Source organism: Lissotriton helveticus, chromosome 1_2 (genome assembly GCF_964261635.1).
Source record: "Lissotriton helveticus chromosome 1_2, aLisHel1.1, whole genome shotgun sequence".
NCBI classification, from domain to species: domain Eukaryota; kingdom Metazoa; phylum Chordata; class Amphibia; order Caudata; family Salamandridae; genus Lissotriton; species Lissotriton helveticus.
This window is the reverse complement of record NC_136058.1, coordinates 232,517,997-232,544,235: the sequence shown is the minus strand read 5'-3', so window position 1 is coordinate 232,544,235 and position 26,239 is coordinate 232,517,997. Positions and strand designations below refer to the sequence as shown.

The following is a 26,239-nucleotide window of genomic DNA, read 5'->3' as shown; positions in this document are numbered from 1 at the left end:
CCTCACACTCTGCCCATTTTTTAAATTATTTTTTCCACCTAAATATGTTAGGGCCACCTCTCGATTTCCAATGGGTGGTAATATCCCCTCAGGCCAAGATCCTGGAACTTACTTTTTACTTTGTTATCAGTGGTGTGGGAGATCCAGTGTAAGAGGCAATAGCCAGGTGTATTTGCTAACTCTCTGTCAGTCACATCTGCCAGAACCGTGGTTACCTCCTCCCAGAAGTCCCCCAGATTCGGGCAGCTCCAAAACATGTGTAAAAATTCTGCTCCTATCATATTGCAGAGTGGGCAGGCTGCTGTTTGCCTATTAAAACGTTTATTAATCTTACCCCGAGTAAGGTAGGCCCTGTGCAACACGTAAAAATGTACCAATTGAAACCTTGTGTTTCTAGTGCTTTTCCATGCTCTTTCCACCAACTCCCCCCACACCTTGTCCACTATAGGTTCGTCCAAATCACCTTCCCATTGTTGATGCACCTTATTCAGAGGAGAGAGTGTTTCATATGCGAGTCGCCTATAAAGGCATGTGACCGCCTTAAAGGTGCCAGCCGCATTAACCATATATTGGCACCCTGTCAAGGTCTGTGGTTCTGTGAGTCACTCTATCCAGTGTTTCCGTATTGCTGCTGTAAGGGCTATATGTAACAAGAAATCCACCCCAGGAATATCATATCTTTCCCGAAGATCGTTAAAGGAGATCAGATTACCCTCTTCATGTAATTCCTCCATTGTGGATATTCCTAGTGCTCCCCAGGCTTCCAATCTATGCCAGTCACTTCCATGAAGCAGCTCTTTGCACATGACCAACGGAATTTCTGGTGCCTAGGGATGTTTAGTCTTGGATCGTTGCAGGCTCCTATTCCAACATTTGCATGCTGTTTTCAGTTGAGTGGAGGTATCACAGTCCTGAAAAGGGAGTGTTAGTACTACTTGCGATAACAGTTGCAGGCTTTGGGCCCCAACTCCTTGCTCTCCTGTCCCTTTGAGTTTGCCTGACATTCACTTTGTGAGCCACTGTAATTGTGCTGTGAGGTAATAGTATTTAATGTTGGGAACTGCCAGTCCTCCTTCTGCTCTTGGCCTCATACGAGTGGTGAGTGCTACCCTCCGCCTACTGGTGCACCATATGTACATCGTCACCAATGATTTAAACATTCGCGCCGGGATCCATATCGGCAGCACTCGGTAGTAGATGGCAGCGTCACCCTCTTCAGGAGGACAACTCTACCTGACTAACAGCGGCAGGGTCCCCCAGAAATAGAAACTACTCTTAACTCCTCTCAGGGCTCTCCCTACATTTCCTTCCAATAAGCCTCTTTAAGTGTAATATATCTGGGTGCCCAAATATGTCAAGCAGTGTTTTTTACACTGAACCCCTTCCGACTCTCGTGGACCCACCCTATCCGCTCTGACAGGAAAGAGATATGACTTTGCCCAGTTCTTTTAGGCCACCCCTCGCCCCAGGCAGTGTAGAAGCACTTTAGCCCTCTGAGCACTTCTCCCACATCTGCAAGGAATAATAGCAAATCATCTGCATATAATGCAATATGGTAAATTTGTCCGGCCACCTCTAGTCCTTCAAAATATTGGCCTGTACGAGCCCTGGCCACCATCGGCTCCATGGCCAGGGCAAACAGCAGGGGGGACAACAGGCACCCCTGCTGCATTCCCCATCTGTTCTGCAGGCTTCAGAAATCAATCTACCCATATTGACCCAAGCAGTAGAGTCTTTATAGAGAAGACCCGTCCATTTAATGTATTCAGCCCCCAAACCAAATCTCTTCATCACCTCGAAGAGGTAATTCCACTCAAGGCTATCAAAGGCCTTTTCAATATTCACTGCATAGATGGTCTCCTCATCCTCGCAGTTGGATCACGCCTCTAAGATGTGCAGTTGCCGTCTAACATTCAATGCCTTGTTCCTGGTGGGAATGAAGCCTGCTTGGTCTTGGTGTATCAGTGTTGACATATGCGGGAGAAGGCAAGTCACCAGTATTCGACTCAGAATTTTATAGTCTCTGAGCATAGAGAGCGGTCTGTAGGCCACTGTGTCCCATGCTGGCTTCCCTTGTTTTAGTAGTGGAATAATGACCCCTCTCTCATCATACTGGGAAGACGCCCCTCCTGTTTTGCTTGGTAATATAGTTCTACCAGTCTGGGGACTCCACCAGGAGACCGTCCATTCCCGATGTCCTTTTTCTGGCCATGGTCTTAATAGCCCCCCCTCACCTTGCTCATCTCTTCTCTGCTATTTCCTCAGGCACTACCGGGAGCTCCACATCGTCTATAAAGTCAGCAAGTTCCTCGTTCTTTGGGGACAGTCTGATCATATATAAGTCAGTGTAGTATTCCAGGAACCTTCCATTAATGTCCTGTTGGCCATGGAAAGTCTCTGCCCCCTGTCCTTTCAGCTCCATTATTACTGATTCCCTCCGAGCCGGATTAGCCAACCAGGCCAAAAAGGTCCCAGATTTATCCCTTTCAGAGTGGGCCCTAGCCACATAATTTTTGTAATCAAAGCAGCGTAGCCTCTCCACTTGCTCGGCCACTGCTTCCTTGGCTGCCAGGAGCTCCTCCTTTTTATCTCTCTTTTCTGGCCTTTCTCTCTCCAGGTCTCGGAGCTTCTGCTCAGCCGCTAGTGTATCCTGCAACAGTATCCTCTGTACCCCCACTCAGTCCGAGATACAGCACCCTCATATAATTGATTTAAAAGGCTTCCCACTCTATTAATTTAGTTGTCAGAGTGTTGGTGTTTTCTACGAAATATTGTTCAATAAAAGTACCCGCTGTCGTTTGGAAGACCTTGTCTTCCAACGCTTCTAGTCTCAGTCACCAAGTCGGAATTTTAGGTCTCTCGCGGGACCAGAGTTGTCCGAGTAATACTGGGTTATGGTCTGAGATTGTTCTGGCGAGGTATTTGCGAGTTTGCACACATGTGTGTATGTCAGGAGAGCATAGTATAGAATATAGTCTGATATGGAGCTTGTGCAGTGCTGAAAAAAAGGAATAGTCTCTGTCCCCAGGGTGATGTGCGGTCCAGGAGTTCACTAATCCCTACCTCCTTTGCCAATTTTGGCGCGCCTCTGCTAGCTCATTATTAGGAGCATCAGGGAGTGGTGGGTGAGAGCGATTCAATCCAACATCTGTGATGCAATTAAAGTCCTCCCGCTAGCATTACCGAGCCCGTTGGCGCCGTGGCCACCACTCTGGATAGCTGTGCCAGAAACGAGGCCTGCTCCGTATTAGGGCCATAGAGACTACCCAGTGTTATATCTCTGCCATCCAATTGGCCTGAGAGTATGATATATCTTCCCTCCGGGTTAATCATTTGGCTCGTACACTGAAAGGGTACTCCTGCCCTCACCCAGATCAGGACCCCCCCTAGCAAATGCCGAGTAATTGGTATAGAACACCTGACCCCTCCATCTGCGCTGAAGCGCAGCTCCCTCTTTGGCCATGAAGTGCGTCTCCTGAAGTAATGCTATTTGTACCCCTCTTCTCATTAAGTAGGCATGTATTCGATGACGTCTTGACAAAGTATGCATCCCACATACATTCCAAGATATACATTTAAGATCTATGGGGGGTACCATTGTGTTGACTTCAGCACCTCCCCGGTAGCTCCCTAACATATGACACATCTGGCCCCTAGAATTAACCCCAGAACCCCAGTGATAAAGAAGAACCCCAACTCCTCCTTCCCATGACAGGTACAAACAAATTAGTTCCCATCCAAACTCAAATTAAGTTCCAAAAAGGTCATCTGATGGCTATGGGGCTGTGTAGCTTACTCTGCAGGCCTCGGAGCGCCACCAGGCCACACCCCTGAGTGCTTCAGCTAAATTATATTATCAGCACCGGGCATACGTTACATTTCTTGTGTTCTGGCCAATAAGAGTTATAACCCCTGCAGCCCCTTACTCAATTTCAGGTCCAACAGGTGAAATGAAGAGCAGTCATATCTCCTATCCAGCTCATCCCTCTCAAACAATATCATCCGCCTTTACGCCTCTAGGATCTGGCTTCTCTGGAGGACGGCGCACAAGCTGTATTCTTGTTCTTCTCTGTGATTTTACTATTGTCTATTTGCAGGTCTTGCTTTTGACGAGCTTTGCGTAGCACATGATCTCGTCCCGAAAGTGAAGGAGTCGTGCCACTATAGGTCGAGAAGGAGATCCAGGTCGGGGTGGTCTGGCTGGGTCCCTGAGCTCACTCCAGAGCATTGAAGGGAGATAGCCCATCCAGGGCTACTTTGGTTTTAATCCACTCCTCAAGAAATCGTATCATGTCTTCTGCTTTTTAAGGTACTATGTGTAGATTGTTTCTATGCGATCTTCCTTCCCTGTCTTCATCTCGTGCATCGAGAACAATAATCTAGCACACAACCACGCAGAGTGATTTTTGGAGTGCAGCTACAACTTCAGGGAGATCAGTGAGCGCTTTTTCGGTAGTCGTCACACGTTCCTTAAGCTTTCAGTGTTCATCTTTCAGCAGTCTGAAATCGGTTCCAATCACATCTATTTTCACCTCCAGGGCTTTTCTGGATGCCGTGATAGCCTGCATGATATCCGTCAAGGTGGGGCGCATGGCGGACGCATCTTTCCCCTACTCCACACTCTCTTTGTTGTCATCCATCTGGGTTCCTGCGCCCCACATGCTGAGGGCGCTATATCCCCTCCTCTTGACGGTTTCCACATCCCTCTCAGTGGGTCTCTGCTCTCAGTTCCGTGTTCCAGTGGGCTGTTGTCCAATCTGTCCCTTGGGTGCTTCTCAGGGCGATACTTTAATCCTTTGCCACTGGGTAGGCTAAGCCGCGTGCATGCCAGGCTTCCGGGTTGTGACATCTACTATTCTCAGGCGGTCGCTCCCTCAACTCCTTCTTGGCACCTACCTCTAGTTTGCGCAAATTACACTGCCTCCTGCAGGTCTTCCCCCTTCCAGCTTTCCCCACTTCAAGCGCCACAATATTATGAGGAGCCGCACTACTCCAATTATTCTTGGGCTACTGTGCACCCACTGGCGGTTAGAAACTCTGCACCCTGGCTGTTGGACTAAGTCTTGTGGCCCATAACTTTCAAACCGTGCCCACCTTGGTTTCAGAAGGGTATAGGGCCAGTATTTGCTCTGGGGGTCTCTGTTTGAGAGGGGGGACTTTCTCAGCTCTCGTGCCTCTTTGCTTGCAATGCCCGCCTCTCACCTGTGCCACTCAGCCTACAGCAAGGCTCCAGGAAGGCCCTCTCAGGTCTGGTCTACCTCCTCTTTCCTCTTCTATTCGCTAGTTCCACCTAACTGCGCCATCATTTACGGGCCCCTCAGGCGTCCCGCGGCAGATTGCCCATTGTGATCCGCCCCATTCACATTAACCAGTTGTCTCCGATCTGTCTCCAGGTTCATCCCAGTTGCCGCCCGTTTTAAGGCCTTACGCAGCACCTGGGGAGGGTCACCTGCACTGTGCACTCCTCGCACAGGACATCCCTTCCAATGCAGCCGCAAGGGGGTCATCAGGCGTTTATTTTGTAATCCCGCAGGGCGCTCGCTCAGGTAAAGTAGCCCCTACTGGTTTGTCTCCACCAGAGCAGGCCTCTCTGTCCCGTGGTGGGAGTCACAGTACTTGTCTCAGTTCCGTCACATCTCGCCCGACAGCTCTTCTTAGATCTCTGGTGGCCAGATTGCGGGGCTCAGCTTCCCTATTAGTGATTTCCTCCGCTGCTGCCTGCTGCTTACTCCCCCGTCCACTGTCTCCACTGTCTTCGGCTGCGCTATCGGGAGGTATCCACCCCTCTTCCTTCTGTCCGCCATCTTGCTTCGCTCTGGCCGCCTCTCCCCAAGCAGATTCTGGCCATTATCCTCGCCAAGCAGGGCCGCTGGGCAGTCTGTGTTGGAGCGGCATGCTCCTGTGATATTCAGCTGCCTGGTTAGCTGACAATTAATGCGCCCCGGGCTCAGGATGTTTATCAACTGGGGATATGCCGGCCGGAGCTACGCAGGCCTAATCCACTCCAGGCCACGCCCCCCCTTCACACTTTGATATTTAGAGATGGACCTGAACTTGCACACTTGTGCCGGGGGCTGGGGAGCTGTATTGAGGGCTATGCAACTCCTTCTGCTTTGGTCTCATGTTGTGAATATCAGAAGGCGATTCTTAAGATCCATCCTTTTGAAATTACAAATTATTTATGGATGATTAGAATTTCAATATCTAGTAAAGCGGAAGCAGTGGAGGTTATGTGTGCCTCAGAAAGTTGTGTACAAGTACATTCATGAAAATTAGCTTGTGCATATAGTTGATGATAAAAAACACAAGACAGGTATGTGGGGGGTCTAGGGGAATATTTATTGACCTGTCTGCTCAAACCCCTATCCAATATACGAAACACAGAAAGGAGCAGACCAGGTCCAAACAAATTTGGTGTGGGACTGTGCTGGCCTCTGTGAGGCAAAGAAACATGTGTGAGATAGAATGCTGAGGAGAATGTTAAGGACAACAACTGTGGAGTACAGAAGGCTCGAAACAATTTCCATCAGACCCCCCAAGAAGGGTGGCGATTCACATCACGTGGAAATTGTTGTAAATCCCATGCCAGAAACGACTGGTCGTTTCTGGCATGGGGTTTGGACCTGGTCTGCTCCTTTCTGTGTTTCGTATAGTTGATGATATCATTATGTTTACCTGTTGTACTTTGTTCCATTAGTGAACGTTGATTGTATTTTATTTGCATTCTAATGAGGTGATGAAAATAAATCAGTTGTCCTTTCTATGGTTGATGCACTCATTCTCTTCTTCCTGCAGTGACAATGCCTACACCAAAGCTGTCAATGACCTGTCCTTCCTGGTGGACCACAGATTCCGCTTCTTCCCTTATCACAGTGACCTCATTTACTACCTAAGTCCACATGGGTTCCGCTTCCGCAAGGCCTGCAAAATAGCCCATCAGCACACAGGTATTCAGAGAGCACTTGTTTCTTAATAGATTGATTAATTCAGAGTTCAAATGTTGTACATAACCAAGGCATTCGTTCACAACAGGTTCTGAGCCATTGCTGAAAGATTGCATTTCTGATCCAAATCCCAAAGGACTGATTGAGCAAGAAAGATCATTGGCTGATAGATGAAAATATTTCCCCTAAACCGCAGTGATTGAAATTTACAGCAGGAAAAATATAAAACAGAGAGCAATGGCGGACAACATTTGCCAATCTATAAAGTGCCGTATTCCTGTTCCTCTGTTAGACACTTTCAGCCTTTTTCTCATTAACTGTTTCTAAAATCCTCCACCTAAATATCTACCACCTGATCTTATTCATCTTCGGCACCCTCTTATTATTATGTATTGCTCTTTTTATTATGTCTTGCATATACTTCCTTGTATCTCCATCATTTAACCACTGCCCACACACACCCACTCACCTGTAAGCAGTGCCTTTTCTATTACTTTCGTCCTGCCAATATTTCAACCTCCTTCAGACACTTTCATATACTGTCACAATGGCATTTGACACCCTTGAGCATTACTCTGTGCACTCTGCAGAGAGGCCAAGGATCGGATGAGCATGTATTCTGAGCACGTTTATGCCTCACTGACAGGCACTATGAGGAACTCGCACGACCTTCGGACTTGATCTCAAGCTCTCAATAGTGCCTCAAACCCACAACTAGAACTCTGAAACACAGCCACAAGTGTTTCAGTTCACAGCTTACATTAAACAAGTGTAATATGCGGCATGGAAAAAAACTACAAAAGACTTGTAGACTTGGCCCTTTTTGCAGGGTCATCCCTGAACTTTTTGCCTCCCTCCTCTTTATTTTCTGACCTGTTGTTGGCTGTTTTATGACTCTGGGCATTTTACCACTGCTGATCAGTGCTAAAGTGCATATGCTCTCCCTAACGTAAATTGAAGTATGAATTAGTGATTCCATGATTGGCTAATTTGGTTTACTGGTCAGACCCTAGTACAGTGCACTGTGTGTGCCCAGGGCTTGTAAACCAAATGCTGCTAGTGGGCTTGCAGCACTGGTTGTGCCACCCATAGAAGCAGCCAGTAAATGGGTGTCTCAGGTTTGCCATTGCAGAGCCAGTGTGCAGTCTGGTACTGCCTTGTTGACTGGGCACGTGCACCCACTTGCCTGTCCCTAAACCTTCCCTTTTCTTCATATCAGACACCCCTATGGTAGGCCCAAGGGCAGGGTGCATTGTAAGTATAAGATAGGACATGCCCTGGTGTTTGTGGCATGTCCTAATAGTGAATTACAGCCATTTTCGTTTTTCACTATTGCAAGGCTATCGGTTCTCCATAGGCCAGAATGGGGAGTTAGATTATTACATTTTATAATCCTAACTGACTCATGGAACATGGTAGAAATTCGAGTTTAGTATGCCTGAAAATACATCTTTTAGTGAAGTTGGTTTTAACATTCTGTGTTTTAAAATGCCACTTTTTGAAAGTAGGTATTTTCTTGTCTAACTATCCAAGCCTGCCTCTGCTAGGTTGTATATTCCTTGTCTGGAGTTTGAGTGACATGGCTGCGGGATTCCAGGAGACAGGATGAGTCAGCCCAGTGGTGAATAGAGAGATCTGCATCTAGATGGGAGGGAGGAGTTGCACTTGGGACCTGAATAGGGCTGTGCCTTCCCTTCACAATGCTGGCTCCACCTCCTGTGGTGCGTCTAATTTTTCTACCTTGCACTGTGAAAGGAAGGAAGGAGTCATGCCAACAGAGTGCTCCAGGGCTGTGCCTTCCCTCCACAATGCTGGCTTCACCTCCTGTGGGTTGTCTAATGTTTCTAGCTTGCACTGTGTAAGGAAGGAAGGAGTCATGCCAACAGAGTGCTCCAGAACTGGGTTGGACTGGACAAAGGCCCATCTACCCTCAGAGGACAAAGGATTTTGGGGTATAAGTATTAGATCACTTTGGGACAAGATGAAACCTTTGCTGAGGAGAGGAACTTAAAGAAACTGAGGAGAGATTATCCCTAAGCTGAAGTGCTGCTTGGGGGATTGGCCTGCAGTGGTTGCCTGACTGCCAAAGAAAGGAGAAAGGACTTTGTGTGCACTTTATTCAACTTGTGAAGGATCTCCAAGGGCATGAGCGAAGAGATTTCCTCCTCCTAAAGTCTCAGGGACAACAGACTTCAACCCCCAGCTCCCCAGAGTTCTTTGGAAGTGCCTCCTGCTGTTTTGGGCCTTCTGTGGGACTGCGTGTTGCAAGGAGCTGGAAGCGTGACTCAAGAGGAAGAAGTGTGTCACCATCGCAGCCGCTGCCGTCGCATCACAGAACAAGGGTGTCGCCGCTGTAGCTGACGCATTGCACCGCATCTGAAAAAACGTCACGCAACCCCGAAGAAGCGCGCCGCCGTTGCATCCATTGCCGTTACATCGTGGATGTCGCCGCTGTAGCTGACGCATTGCACCGCATCAAGAGAAGTGTCTCGCAATGAGGAAGAAGCGTGTCGCCATCGCAGCCGCTGCAGTCGAATTACTGAGTAAAGATGTCGCCGTTGTAGCTGTCGCATTGCACCGCATCACAAGAAGCGCCTCGCATCCGCGGAGAAGCGTGCCACCGTCAGAGCTGCTGTCGCATCAGTGAACAAGGGTGTCACCGCTGCAGTTGTCGCATCGAGCGGAAGCGTATCACATCTTCGGAGAAGAGTGTCGCCACCAAAGCCGCTGTCGCCGCATTACTGAACAAGGGTGTCGCCGGTGCAGCTGACGCATCGAGCCGAGACTTATCGCAACATCGGAGAAGCATGCCGCATCAGGAAGAACTTGACGTCTTTATTTCTTTGCACCCGATCTTGCCGCATTTCCATCTTTGCAACACTTTCGTTGCCCTGCATGTCGCATTTTAAGGTACATAGACTCAAAGTGTTGCATTTTAAGAACTAAAGAGAACTAAGCTAAAACTACCATTTTAAGTACAGTATTGTGGATTTTTGTGGTCTTGTGTTAAATCTTTATAAAGAATACTTATGTTTTATAGAAAACCTGTGTGGTGTCCATCAGTAGTGTTGTCACTTGATTACTGTATGTGTTCACAAATGCTTTACACATGGTCTCTGAGATAATCCTGCCTGCTCGTGCCAAGTTACCAAGGGGGTAAAATGGGGTTATTTTAGGAGTGTACCCCCTTACCCTGACTAGAGTCTAGGGTCCCTATTTGTCACAAGTACCTACCTGTGCCAACTAGAGACCCCAATTCTTACATCCTGGAAAAAAGCAACCTCTCTCAGAGAGTGCAAGATTAAGAAAAACAAGTGAAACATAAACAGGGACTACATCCCTGACATGGATTACCTTAACAGGTTTTACACCCTTGTCCGGAACTTAATCAGATTTTGTGTCTGTAAGGTTGAGAACATGAAGGTAGGGACCGATAGGGGCCTGTTTCAATGTTGGTTTTTATTCACTGCTGGGTCTGAGCTAGGGAGACACCTGACCCTTCCCCTACACATAAGTGATAACTGACATTTTGCCATTGAATAATAACAATACTTTCATTTTGCATTAGTCAGATCAAACCATCTTTTTGCAACAGTGCAGAGCAGTTACAGTCAGCGGTGGCTGGTAATTAGAGCGGTCGACAAGACGGTTTACACAGTCACACATCCACACTAACTCACTCCCATGCATTCACACGCACACACCCACCCACACGTATTCACTGCACGCTCTCACAAACACACATGTTTTCGTACATACACACACGTATGTACATAACATAGCTTAAAAAACAAAACGTACCTTCTCCAGTGTCTCAGGGAGAGAAGACACAGTAATTCCAGAAGGGTTGGGACTGCTGCCTCCTCTCATTTGCTGCCAATGAGGGGAGGCAGCTGTCCCTCACTGAGTGGGATCGGGTCAGTGAGACTTTCGACCCCACCTCACTCTGTGACGAGGTGTCACTGATAGACTCTTGGCACTAGGCACTTCAGAGCTTAAACCTGAAGCACCCAGTTCCGAGGCTGTCAGATACATTCCCGCTCGTCATGAGGGGGACGTAATTGAGGCACTCTGCCAGGCTGAGAAGGTCATGCCAACTTGAGTGTGACATCTTCTCCCCGGCACAGATCGCCTCATACCTGACCTGAAAAGTAGAGTGTCTGTGAGGCTGACATTTTCTCAGCTTGACAGACACTCTTCATGTTGGGAGATAGGCAGCGGGTGGGGCCCCTCAGCCCTTATTGACGGGCCGCTGCTGCTTACAGTAACTACCTTAATAACATCTGCAGTGTTGTGCTCGAAAAAACAAAAATGAGTGCATTAATCTGCCCAGATGTCAGAGGACAGGGGAGCTGAACAGGTCTCAATTAAAATAAATTGAACATGAATCAAGTAAGCCAAAAGTGCAAAAAGGGACAGGATTACAAATAGTAGGCTTTGTTGGCCAGCTGGATGAATGACAACTCTCTCAGCCTTAACTCTGTAACACAGAAGTCTTGCTCTTTAGAAAGCCTTCCATTTGGTCCCATATATTGGGCTCTCTGAGTACCTTATTAGGAGGTTACAACTCATACAGAATGCAGCACCCAGGCTTTTGGAAGAGAAAATGTTTTAGTGTGTCACCCTTCTCATGAAGCTTAACTGGCTACCTATTAAAATGAGATGTCAGTTTAAAGCTCTTTGTATAGCCAATAAAGCTCTTTATCCAGCAACTCAAGGTCCATACATCTCTGGCATGATTAAAAGATATTGCCATTTTAGGCTGCTTTGCTCATCATTGACTGGCAGTGGTTCATTTGTAAAAAAAAAAAAGGGCTGGGACTCTCGTCAGGAGGTGGCTTGCACCAGCCCATTTCTTCTGTTAGCACTGCCTAAAACAGAACCAACTGGTAACCATGAAAGCTGGGAGAGGCTATAGCCAGAGCTGCAGCTTTGGAGTTGGAGAAAAAGATTTGAGTCTCGGCGTCGGCTCAACATCCTGTGATCCTGGCATTATCACTTAATCTCGTCGTAAATTAATGTGTCCTTAACTGATGCTTATCAAAAGCACTGGTGTTGATAATCAAGTGCCGTAGCTGAGCACCGCCTCTAATTAAACACTGTCTACTGGACTGTCTACTGGACTGATCATAATACCAACGTTCTGCAGAGTCCACCTAGGGGGCTAAGTCTTTCACTATGGTCACTGCACATACCTAAAATAAATTTAACCCTTCGCCTTGAACTTGATCTGCTGAAATTTCGTAAAGTTCTGAAAACCTATATTTTTACTTAACTTAGTTTTTCTTATCTTTTTTGTTGGCATGCATTAAGACCTTTTGGCTCAGCACTGGGCAAAGATTTTGACACAATTGTGGCTACGAGCCAAGAGTATATGGCCATGTCTGAAATGGGGTGATGTGGTGAGCAAAAGAACGATGGATTTAGGCCCAGATCTCTGTACTGGGGTGAATGTATGACATTGTTATGCATTCTGTCCATCAACTTTTGTTTTTGCATTAGTCACCCCGAGTGGGACGGGTATGCTCAGACATGAGTCCTGTGCTCTCCACGCGACTGGAGTCAAGCTATCCTGGCTGATGACGGTAGTTAGCCAGAAACCGGTCCTAGGATGCTTGATTTTGGTCCAGGGAAGACATGGCTTGGCAGTTCGGGCTGGACTGTTCCCATGAGGCACAGGGTCAGGGCTGATTTGCATATGGCCATGTCTGAACTGGGGTGGGGTGGTGAGCAAAAGAACTATGGATGTCGGCCTAGATCTCTGTCTTGGGGTGAATGTATGACATTGCTCTGCATTCTGTCCATCAATTGTTGTTTTTGCATTAGTCACCCCGAGTGGGACGGGTAGCTCAGACATGAGTCCTGTGCTCTCCACGCCACTGGAGTCAAGCTATCCTGGCTGATGACGGCAGATAGCCAGAAACCGGTCCTAGGATGCTTGATTTTGGTCCAGGGAAGACATGGCTTGGCAGCTCAGGCTGGAGTGTTCCCATGAGGCACAGGGTCAAGGCTGATTTGCATATGGCCATGTCTCAACTGGGGTGGTGTGGGGAGCAAAAGAACGACGGATTTAGGCCCATATCTCTGTACTGGGGTGAATGTATGACATTGTTCTACATTCTGTCCATCAACTGTTGTTTTTGCATTTGTCACCCCGAGTGGGACGGGTATGCTCAGACGTGAGTCCCGTGCTCTCCACGCCACTGGAGTCAAGCTATCCTGGCTGATGACGGCTGATAGCCAGAAACCGGCCCTAGGATGCTTGATTCTGGTCCAGGGAAGACATGGCTTGGCAGTTCGGCTGGACTGTTCCCATGAGGCACAGGGTCAGGGCTGATTTGCATATGGCCATGTCTCAACTGGGGTGGGGTGGTGAGCAAAAGAACTATGGATGTAGGCCCAGATCTCTGTCTTGGGGTGAATGTATGACATTGCTCTGTATTCTGTCCATCAACGGTTGTTTTTGCACAAGCCAAGAGTAGGCATCATAAAATAGCCACTGAAGTGACTGCATGGATGTTATTCTTCACATGTACTCTTCAGTTTATTTATTTATTTACAAGTTTTATATAGCACTGACATGACCCTGAGTTATCAGAGTGCTTTACATGAGGAAGAATATCGTTTCAGAACATAGTTACACTGTTAAATCAGTTGCTGGAGAGTGGTTACATGAGTTACATAAATTACAAAAGCAAGCATAGGCATAAGGATTAACATAGCAGGCAGTGGTAGAGAAATTCAGGGGAGAGAGGAGAGTAATAGGGGAGGTAGGCAAAGAATGAAGGAGGGAAGAGGTGGGGGAGGGGTAGGAAACACAGCGCGGAGACGAGGAAGTAACAGTCTCTGACACCCGGCTGGGTAGGTGACGGCTACCAGCTGTAAAGGGATCTTTGCCAGTCCTCTGCTATGTGTGACTCCCTTGTCGCTGTGGACTCTCACAGAGGGGTCTCTGAGACTCCAGGGCATAAATGCTGGATCCATCCCCAACAAGGGGAGTAGGAGTGCTTTGGGCAAGGGCACACATAAGGAGGCCATTAGAGAAATACCCTCACTGTAAAAGAGGAAATGCGAGTTGGGTTAATGGTTTAGTAGCCTGGGAGACTGGTGCTCCCATGCAGCCAATGTTGATGGTAGTAGGTGAAGATCAGTAAATTAATATGTGTCGGGTGCCAATTTTGATTTACACTGTAGCAGGTAAAGAGCCAGATGGGGGATATGCTTGAGATCTGGTTGAGGTTCGATTTTCGTCCAAGTGTCGTAGCTCATCGAGAAAATGGAGCACTGTAGCAGTCTGCCCCAGGGGTTCCATTTGGCCAATCCCCATTTTTATCATTTGCCTTGGTATTCTCAGGGGCCCCTAGGGTATTCTCGTTGCTTCATAGGGTGCCTTCAGGATTGTCTCAGAGCTGCCTCAGTGTTGAGGGGGAGTCTTACCCTAGTAATGCTGCATTAATTCGTTGCAAACGAGGCCAGTCCACTGATCTAGGCCCATTCACGAATGTGCTGCGGAACAATTGTGTAAGGGCAGGGGCCTGGGGGTGCATTTGATAATGAGATGCACGATCATAATTGATCCACAATTTTGTATTAGATGCAGAGTTGCCCCCTCTTAAATGCGCCTCCGTCCTAGAGGTTTACGTGAGAGAGAGTGCTCAAAATAAATTCCCATATATCAATGTTCAAACAGCCGTTGAACAAAGAGGATTACCAGGTTTCAGTCCGCAGTTAGACAGAAAGGATTGCTCCTAATGTGCCCATGTTAAGATGGCCGCTGCTAAGCTTCACTCAGTCCTCTTTCTATTTCTATGAGGAAAGACAGGTGAGGGCTTCTTCTGTCACTGGTATTTGGTAGTGGAAGCTTTAAAATTGTTGCTCATGCTCAGGGAAAGACAAAAGAAAAGAACAGAAAATGTTGCCCATCCAGATGGTCCTGCAGTGAATTATCACAAAATACATCAATTCATATTAGCGTTGTACAGCGTTTTAGGACCCAAGTGTAATTTTCCCGATTCATGCCCTTATATAGGTATAAAATATTGTATCCTTATATAGGCATAGAAATCATAACCATATTAAGACATAGCTCAAGTAGTCCTAATACGGCTTCGCTACTTCCACTAGTTCCAAAAATCTACAACAATTTCTTGGAAAAACCCGCCTTCAGCAGTCAGGGACTTCCCCCTGCATGAATATTAATTTATCCAAGAACTCATGGAGTTTTCAGAGAATTAAGTCTCTAATGATGTTATTCTGTCCAATCTTACGTCAAACTCGGCACCTTTAAGGTATAAATATGCCCACACTTGTCCAAACAAACACACGGTGGTTTGGAGCAGTTCAACTATCTACTTGCCCGACGCGCCCTGCTGCAGCAAGTGCCGAAGGAAGCCGACCCTCCAGCAGACGCACTGAGAGACCCTCTACTTTCTCCTGCGAGAAATCCAGATCCAGTGTTTCCAGGCTACCCTTGCGGGTTGCTGTGAAATCGAGTCCTGAGAGAGAGATACCAGACCTTCTACATTCTAAAACCAAGGTAAGGAGCTGATTAGACCCTAAGAGAATTCTTGGATTAGATTCTTGGCAAAGAATACTAAAACTAAGCTACACCTCACTTACTTCTTCCCTTGTACTAGACCTAGGTTAGGTACACCGGGGTAGGCGTATTTTAGAAGCACCAGTTGAGTACTTTTAGTCATTATTTATCAATGTATGGATTTAACATATTATATGGCTTAGATACCATATCATGCTTTTACAGTACTATTTTATAATACTCTTTGTATTGTACGCTTTGTACTTTACCACAAGTATTAAGATTGCAGCAGTTCATTTCTTATGCTTGAGAAAGAAGACTGTTCAATAAATACATTTTATTGAAAACGCCCGTCACTCTATTTCTCTGCACCTCTGGTGAAACGAAGCAGGCTTGATTGACTGAGTGAAATAACTATCTATTGTTTCCGCAACTCTAGAGATATATTTCTTATTCTTGGGAAACAAAGTTGTCATGTTTTAAGCGATTGTCAGAAACTAATCCCTTCTTGTTCTTTCGAGAAATTTTCTAGTGACCCCTGAGCTAGCTGGCACAGACACAATTAAGTTTAGTATATTCGGTAGAGACCTGGTGGACTTCAGTCCTACGTCTAAACTACAGGATACACTATTCCAATGCGCAGAGCCTATTGGGAATATAGGAACTACACTACATGGTGCCCAATGTTTGGTAAGGTGATAATTTAACGCTAGATACCAGAGTAACTCAGTCGTGCTTTTCACACAGACCCCTTTTTCCCCGTAAAATACTCCAATAGACGTCTGGAGTGGGTTAAAGGATAAAATATCCGCTTTAAACTGAGTAGGACAAAAAAATCCTATGTATTAGTTTTTAGTTTATTCAACGTTGAAGGATACAGTGGTCCAAAATATTGTGCACCTAATCTTTGTGTCCTTGAAACTTGCTCTGCAAACGTTCGGTCAAAATGTCAGAAAGTGACGACGAAAGAGAGAGAGCAGCACTAGCAGCTCAGGCAGTTTTGGATGACACAAATCTCCAACAAAATGACCCGGATGCAATACTGATTCCGGTAAATATAAGGAAAATAATTACTATAAAACTTATAGAAAATGTAATATCATCAAGAGGTGGTAAAGTAATATTTGTTATAGAAGCACATGAATATCGGCAGACAGAGATATTCTATTCATGGATTCTGTTTCCTGCAGCAAATGCTGCAAACACACGAGTTCCACTTCTATAAATTAGCGGAACCACCAGCGGAATACGTTCCTTTCGAGGACGTTGAAATTCCACTAACTTACCAAGAGCATCAGCTCTGGTTCAATGGCGCCCTACAACATCAAAATCACATTACCAGGCTCGGTCCACTAGGTAGACCAGGAGCCACATGGCCGGCACTAGCCAGCTATGCACCACATCCTGACATTGAAAGAATGACAGCTCCTAAACTGTTAGCTCAGCTAAAACAGCTAATTAAAATACACCGGCAGTTGGTTCAATATGTCATGAGGACTTTAACAGTCCAACCAGCTGTAAGAATTCCACAGCACATCCCTCATTAGGGGAACACAAACAAAATTACACAACAGACTATACAGTCAGTCATTGGTAAATTGCCTGCAAAACAGGAACAAATTCCATTCTGGTTAGCTCAAAAAATTACTCAAATAGAGGCAGTATTTCCTGATAATACACTCATGAGAAACACAGGATTCTAACAATATGTTTACCAATGGGGATTGCACCACACGTAGAGGACTGCTTCAATCTACACAAAAACACATGGTGTCCCGTCTATGGCGGTAATACCAGATGTTCTGAGATTCAAAATGAATACGGTCCAGAACCGGCCTTAAATCTGTGTATGAAGTTACTGAATGATTTCAAACAGGTCTCGGCTATACTATTAGCCAACATCAATGATGAAGCAGCATCAGTGGCAATCCGCCAAAAACTAAAAGAAACAGATATAACAGAGCAACCATTTGAACTTGCCAGAATCATTGGGAAATCATATGAAGACCTAGGTAGAGATAGTTTGGGTGACAATCCTGAAAAAGTTTTTATTAAGAATAATCTCACCACTACTAAAAAGAATTGGGAAAATAGCAAACAGATACTTCCTAGAGAGAAGCGTTCCCAGTCCAGAGGAAGGTCTCCTCAACAGGAGCCTTCTGAAAAGAGGTACAACCTCAGAAATAGGGATCATTTGAGAAAACCTGATAGATATCAAGATAATGATACACGTTCCTCTCGTACCTTTCAGACTTCATCGCAGAAATCCGAAAGAAGAGGACGATCAGAACAAAAAGAAGAACGAGTGAAGTCCAAAGACGAACAACACGTTCCAAAAAATAAGAAAACTCAATTCATCAAAAAGAAGGTAGCAAGTCTAAAGATCAGACTTGCTGAGGATCTTGAGGGCACAACTTAAGAACAGGGAGTGGGCCCAGACAATGCTAGACAGCGCAGCAGAGGTAATCATAGCTCGCAAGATCCTGAAGGATCATCTGGAGACAGTGGACTTGAATGAAAGCATCCAAGTTGAAACTGCAGAGACCAGGGTTAGTGTACCACATAAGTTACATGAAGTAACACTCCGGATGGAGGGCGACAAACCAAGAAAAATTAGAGCACTCTTTTGGGAGAAGCTCTCTAAGGGTTATGACATCCTTCTAGTTGAACAAGACTGGCTACCTGAATTTGTCAGGGAGTGCCCACATGCCGAAGATATAATTATGCCAGCCTTCTCAAATCACATTCCAATTCATAAAAAATATACCTACGCCAGGAAATGGGCTGTAGCCCAGGCCCCAGCACTATACAAAAATCATGTAGGATATGATGAGGATTCCCCTCACCATAAAATCCTGTTGAAAACTCAACCAACAATGCAAAGGCAATATCCTGTAAAACAGGAAGCTAAAAAACAGGTCAGGGAGATTTTAAATCAACTTGAATATCAAGGGGTGATTGAAACATGCACCTCATCAATGAACAATCCCTTGTTTCCTGTCTCCAAACCAGACAATTCATATCGTCTAGTTTTGGATTACAGACATCTAAACTCTTGTTGTAAAACTTTTGCAGTACAAAATGCACATAGTGCAGTACTTATGAATAACATCGTGACCAAAAAATATAAAACTACATTAGATATCTGAAATGGGTTCTTTTGTCAAAACATTGCACCTACAGCAGGTATTTGACCGCTTTCTCAATAATGGGGACACAGGGACAATTTTGCCGTCTCCCCCAGGGATTCAAGAATAGTCCAGGGTTATTTTCAGCCAGAGTAACAGAATTACTACAAACGTACGATGATGAGACATTGTCCTATGTCAATGACATCTATCTTACAGATGATGATTTGGATGTACAGTTGAAGAGAGTGAACACCATCATACTGGGGTTCGCTTCTGAAGCATATAAATTCAGTTTTAAGAAATCACGAATTGCCCACCTCAACGTCCTATTTTTGGGATATTAGTTATCAAGTGAAGGGAAAAGCCTGGCAGCAAACTTTTTAGAGAAATGTGCGCTGCTCCAACCTCCAAAAGCACTGAAAAACTTACAGTCAATTCTAGGTTTCCTGAATTTTTGAAGAACTTATGTTCTAAATTACGCAGAACTAATCAAACCTGATTTTAAACCTACTAATTGGACACAAAAACACACAGAAATTTTGCGTTCAGTACAAACAGACATGTTAGCAAAAGCACAGTTACAAAGACGCGACAACGTGCATAACCTCGTGATCCGAATCATCCCAGGGAGATGCGGATTCACATACCTAACCTTCAACGAAGGTGAGACAGTACCAATAGCATACAAGTCACACTTGTACACACATGCTGACATAAAATTCACTTCAACAGTAAAGATACTAACAGCGGTTCAGACTGCTGTAGCAAAAGAAAGAGCCCTCGCACAGGGTAAACACATTAAAATCGTTACACCTGTACCTGCCTTAGAGGCAGTGACAAAGGCAAGCATTCCAAAAGCTAAAGCTCTACATCCAAGATGGATACAATGGGTTAATTCTCGTGCCGCAACAGAAGTTGAATACGTTTTTGAACCGTATTTAAAAACACAAGAATTCCAACAATACAAATTAGAATGTCCTCTGCCAACTGAAATTCTGCCACTTGAACATTACGGCTGTATAATATATACAGACGGATCAGCACAGCCCGCAATTGGGGGTAAACAAGCTTACAGTGCTGCGTGCGCGATTGTTAAAGGTCGCTGGCCGAAGGTAAATTTAGACCTATGGTCACAAAAACTCAGTCTCTCGGAGACTGTACAGCTCAGCGAGCTGAACTACAGGCTTTCAAGATGGCGCTTGAAAATACCAATCGCGAATTTCCCATACTCATAGTGTGGGGAATTCATTGGCTGATGAGGCCGCGAAGGCAGCTGTGCAAACGGCTTCCGTAGCTGCAATCACTCATTCAAAAACAAAAATAGACAGCGAAATAGTCCAAGCTGTCACTGCTTCAGTAAAAGACAGTGGTAAAACACTCCCGAAAGGCTTTCCTATAAAGTACTCATATATAACTGATGCAAATAATGTTCCTTTTGCTCGAATCCCTGGAGTGGGGGATAGAGCAATCCCAAACATGGAACATAGGTTAGGACTAATCTTAGCACACGAAGGACTCGCCTCTGCACGCGCAGGAGTTTCCGCAACAGTATCATTGTTAAAACAGAGATACTGGTGGCCACGCATGAGGAAACAAACTAGAAACTATGTTCTAGAATGTGAGATCTGCCAAAAAATAAAAGTGTCTACAGTGAAACGACCTGCGCAGACGCCCCTTCTAATTTCAGATAAACCATTAGCATGTGCTTACCTGGACCACTGTAGTCCTTTACAAAGGGACAGTAACTATAAGTATATCATGGTCGCAGTGGATTCCTGCACAAGATTTATTTGGATGTGGCCCCAGCGCTCGGCTGACGCCAGAACTGTTATAAAAGAGTTTCGAGTCTGTATCGGGACATACGCAAACGGCACGCTACATTCTGACCAGGGTCCTGCGTTTAGCGTTTAGCTCTCAAGCTTACAAGGAGGCCATGGCCAGCTTGGGCGTTGGATTGCAGTTTTCGAGTCCCTTCCATCCTGATGGAAATGCGGTAGTGGAAAGCAAAATCGTGACATAAAGCAATCTATAACAGCTAGGGTATTAGGTTCGGGTGACGGGTGGGTCAAACATCTAAATAGTGTCCAACGTAGTCTTAACAATCTGCCAAGAAATTCTCTGGGGGGAATCACTCCATATGAAATATTATTTGGTACTAGAATGCTTATCCAGTATCTTGATTGTCAAACTTCAGTGGTGGAACAGAAACCCTTTGATATCAAAGACCGTTTGGCTGTTTTACAGGATTTAAATGAAACAAGAAGAAGTCTGAGTAACACAACAAAAGCCCAACGACCACTGAAGAAAAACCACCTGTCCCAGCAAGACCTGTCTGGATTCAAAAGATTGGGGATCTAGTCAGGAAGAAGATTGCGCTAAAGAAGGAATTTGGGCCTTCCTATAGAAAAGCAGTACCTGTCTTAACAATTCTTGGAACAAGATCAGTGTTACTACCACAGCTTGATGGAAAAAGGGAGAACAGAACAGTATCAATTGACCTGGTAAAACCACAATCATGTGGCCGATAATAAGTAGTAGGCCCAGTGGACTCCCAAGAAGTAGCAGACGACCGAATCTGGCTACTATTCAAGAGGTTCAAACTGAAAGACTTATCAACTTTGATAAACCTGCAGTGAGAAAAGAAGGACTTTGCAACACCACCATGGAACTCGTCCCTCTTGATACCCAAATATCAGTTCGTCAAGAAACTCCTGTCTACAATGATGTAGCATCTGACTATACAAACATGTCAAAGGAGGAAGCAACTCCAGTGATTTCAAAGAATCCGGATACGATGCCAACTATTGACAGAACTGCCTCTGGCTATTTTATCAACTGCGATAACTTTTCTGAGGATCCCAGTGAACCAGAGATAACCCCAGCTAAAAAACTTTTTAAAGAAAAAGTAACAGAACTCTTTCATCAACTTGAGAAAACATATCTGGTTTCGCCATGGGTTGAATTTTGGATTGGATTAGGTGTACTTTTTCTCTTACTATGGCTCATTCTTGTTTTAAGTTTGGGACAGATGATAGATGGAAAATACAGTACAATGGACACAGCAGGTAAGAACATCAACTTGTTCCTGCACCCTTACAAATCATCTCATTGTGAGCGAAGAGACCTGTCGTCAGTGAACATCACAGCAGTTCCTATACCTGGTGGTATAGCATGGGACACAACTGATTATGACATTTATGGCCCAGTGGAACTGTTGAAAATTCTACACCAGTTTAAGGTTTCTTTAAGTGATTTTGTTTCATCAAGTACATTTTCTGATGATTGGGACTTTGAAACTGTTAATAATATGATGTCAGATTTAGAAATGCCAGCAACATTTCAAAAACATGAACACCTAGAAGGTTCAACAAGTTATGAAGAACTATATTGTTATAATCATTATGGTCACCATTATTTGCATAAATCTGCAAACCCTAGGAAAGTTTTTTCTTATAACCAATGGGAACATTGTCCTAAGCCGCCGAAAAACAGCTCTAAAACATTTTATGAGAAATTTCCATACTTCTCAGGTTTTAATGTGACAAATCCAGAAACGGTGTATTTTAAAAATATAAATAGACCGGAATATAAAAAATGGTGACCAATACTAAACAAATTTATTCTGCGGACTTTTATGCTCAGCTGTCTACATTAGGATTCAACTTTTGGAGAGACAATATTGAGACAAAAACTGTCTGGGGCACAAAAGAATGGCAGGTGCAAGGTTTAGAAGCCTTGTTCAGAGCCTGCATTATACCAGAACAAATAATATTTTTAAATGACACTGTTCAACGAACATCATGTCTTGGCTTAGCTAAGATAAAAGATTTAAACAAACCGTCCATACCTAAACCCACACCTACCAGTAATGACACTGCAGATGAGGAGGTAGACGTAAAACAGATTTTACAAAACAACAGAACTAGTCCTGATTGGAAAAAATGGTTAATCTGGCCCATAGACACGAATAACTGTCAAGATAGATTCATGAACAAAACAGAAGGATTCAAAATGAATAGGCCAGATCCAAGATACTCCCAGAGACAACATTCAGAGATAGTCACCACATAAGGGGCCATATTATCAAGCCTGGGCGATAAAATTATCGCCACTTTATCGGCAGAAAACTGTTGCTATAGTGGCGATAATGGGCTTGATAATATGCTCTATGGAATTCCACTCGAAGCTCATATTAGATGTGAAGGGCATCTAACATGAGCTTCGATTGGAATTCCATAGAGCATATTATCAAGCCCATTATAAGCACTTTAGCTGCAGTTTCCTGCCGATAAAGTGGTGATAATTTTATCGTCCAGGCTTGATAATATGCCCCACAGTGTAGGAAAACTATGCCTTGGTTGGGTACAGAAATCCACACTTCCAGAAGTTAAACAACACTTGACTTTACTTAAAGAAGGCGTTGACTTATAGACTTCTTACTTAGGCCTCGTAAACAACGTCAACAACGTGTCATATACGCCGGTATATATTCTGCTTACAATGAAGCTTGGAAAATAACGCAAAAGGAAACAGCAGAAAAAATATGAGAAATTGATTGTATTCATTTAGAGAAAGCTCTCTCTGTAGTGGACAATGGGTTAACGACCATGTCCTCCAGAATTTATTCTTTGGACAGCATTGTATCATCTGCCATTGACCTAATAGAACAGGATTTGTTAATGTTACAACATGGCCAGTCTTAATTGCGTTCTGTAATGCTACTAGGCTGGACGTTGCAAAATCTCCGTTCAGGCTTTGTGCCATGGGGTCTAATCAATACCACGTCATTGTTTACTGTCTTTAACCTTACAGATAAACACATCTCTTGGGCACAAAGAGGAGCAGACTATACGGTGCTGAGCATTGAAAAACTGGAAAGATTACCATTAACTGTTTCTGGGAAATCTGTCTTTGAAAGGATAATACATGGCACCATCACGATACCAGTGACGATTTTCCAATTTCAGTATTGTCTACGGCATATACCAGCAGGCCTATATGAAAGGTTGGGTAAAAGATACATTAGGTCAACCTGGAATTTACCATACACACACAAATGTTGGAGTGGGGGAAAGGAGGTATTTCTTAGTACAAAAAATTGTAAAAACTCACTAAGCGGTACACTTTTATGTGAAGGTATAAATTTACATGGAGCTGGCAAAGGTTCTTTAATTAACCTTTCTTGCCACATGCATGGTACTCCAGCGGCCGTGATAGACCCGATTTTCAGGCAGGTTTCCAATCGCAGCTACGTTATGCTCAACGATCACAGCTGTTGTGGCATGTTGCCAGGAAAAGCCTATCTGGTTAGTGTGTCGGCCAGGGTCACTTGTTGTATGCAAGTATTGTATCTAAAAAGTAATACAGACAGGGAGACGGCGTTATGGCCTTCGCTGGATATCTCTTCTATATAAATTGATACTAAGCAGAATGAAAGCCATTCTTTTACAAAAAACTGTGCCACTGACCTCCTCTAGAGAAACGTATGATCTGCAAGTTGCAAGGACTTCAGCAGAGATACATGCATTATTATCAACAAACTGCCCAGTACATTTCACAGAAAAGTTAGGTCAAATCTTAAACATGTCTGATACCAGTGACATTGCACATGTATTTAAGACGATCTTTTCGGGACTGTTAACACCATACGAAGCAGTCCTCGGCATTTTTCCACATTTCGTGCACTCTGTGTTCGGTGGTCTGCCTCTAATTTTGGGACTCTTAGCGGGAATTCTATTTTTGTTCCCCCTGCTCCGATATGGCAAGTCCAGTCACCATAGATACCCAGACTACAATGGAACGGGCTCTTCTGGCCATGCGGTATTGTGACAGAATTACACAGATTCTTGGCTTGGCTCGTTTAAGAGATCTGAATACCACTTGGTTCCTTTCATTCAGACCAATCTTGAAAGATTGCATCTTACCTGTTCTACGAAGCCTGATTTGTGGAGAAGAATGCGTGTTAGACATCTGTCTTACACTTCCATCAGCACTGCCAACGGATGTTGACACTTTGCTGGGTGCTGTAACGACTCATACATCGTGTTGCCCCCAACATCTACCAATCCTGATGACGGCATTCATTGAGATCTCACCAGCGAATCCAGCTATTGGTGAGGTACTTGGAACAACAGGCACACAGGTACCATCTCCATCGAACATAGCTAATGCGGTTGATACTGACGGCGATGCTTCACATCTATGCACATTTGATCGACTTGATGAAGTAGTTCCACTTTCACCAACTGTGGTAGACGGTTTCTTTGCCAGCCTAGATGATTTGATGTTTTCTCCCGACACTGAGAATAACTTTTGAAAGTGCACACAGCGTTCCATGAACTCTAAAATTCGGCCTTCGGGTTTTCAAAACAAACCCTCTAACTTGGGAACTGTATGTATGTTTCTGCAATCTACATTTGAACTTTTTTTTCTGTTTTTCAGAATAGAACTTTTCCCTTGGCACAAAGTAATCTGCTTAAAGTAGAACTATTCTTAGAGAACAAGAAATTCATTTGATACTTCCTATAGACAAATATTTGGCATTATCTCATGAAAACAATAACAGTTTTTATATTATGCTATGAAATGGTCTCGACCTTTTTTCTTCTGTAAATTTGGAGCCATTTCATGAATGTCATTTCATAATTCATTTTAGATAGCATTTTTGATTGACAGCTATTGCTTGTAAAATGTGTGCAAGACAAATACTCATGTATGTGTATAAACCATGTTTAATGCATTTCATATATTTTGGGTGGGCTTATGAGCACATGCTTTAGTTATGTTTTTATACTTATAGATTTAGTAATATTAGACATAATACGTGGAGTGGGTGTTGTATAGCGTTTTACGACCCTAGTGTAATTTTCCCGATTCATGCCCTTATATAGGTATAAAATATTGTATCCTTATATAGGCATAGAAATCATAACCATATTAAGACATAGCTCAAGTAATCCTAATATGGCTTGGCTACTCCCACTAGTTCCGAAAATCTACAATGATTTCTTGGAAAATCCCGCCTTTAGCAGTCAGGGATTTCCCCCTGCATTAATATTAATTTATCCAAGAACTCATGGAGTTTTCAGATAATTAAGTCTCTAATGCCGTTATTATGTCCAATCTTACATCAAACTCGGCACCTTAATGGTATAAATATGCCCACATTTGTCTAAACAAACACATGGTGGTTTGGAGCAGTTCGACTATCTACTTGCCCGATGCGCCTTGCTGCAGCAAGTGCCGAAGGAAGCTGACCCTCCAGCAGACGCACTGAGAAACGCTGTACTTTCTCCTGCCGAGAAATCCATCTCCAGTGTATCCAGGCTACCCTTGCGGGTTGCTGGGAAATAGAGTCCTGAGAGAGAGATACCAGACCTCCTACATTCTAAAACCAAGGTACGGAACTGATTAGACCCTCAGAGAATTCTTGGATTAGATTCTTGGCAAAGAATACTAAAACTAAGCTACACCTCACTTACTTCTTCCCTTGTACTAGACCTAGGTTAGGTACATCGGGGTAGGCGTATTTTAGAAGCACCAGCTGAGTACTTTTAGTCATTATTTATCAATGTATGGATTTTATATATTATATGGCTTAGAAACCATATCATGCTTTTACAGTACTA

The 26,239-nt window shown here is 44.5% G+C and overlaps 1 protein-coding gene across 1 annotated transcript in view; it reads left to right on the top strand.

The window, feature by feature from the left end:
• The window catches only part of LOC144800020 (cytochrome P450 4B1-like), a 334,102-nt gene that overhangs the window by 203,893 nt on the left and 103,970 nt on the right, over positions 1-26,239 (top strand). The window contains exon 6 of the mRNA XM_078671648.1: positions 6,796-6,947. Within this exon, the coding sequence (XP_078527774.1) occupies positions 6,796-6,947 (152 nt within the window). The remainder of the gene's footprint in view (positions 1-6,795; positions 6,948-26,239) is intronic.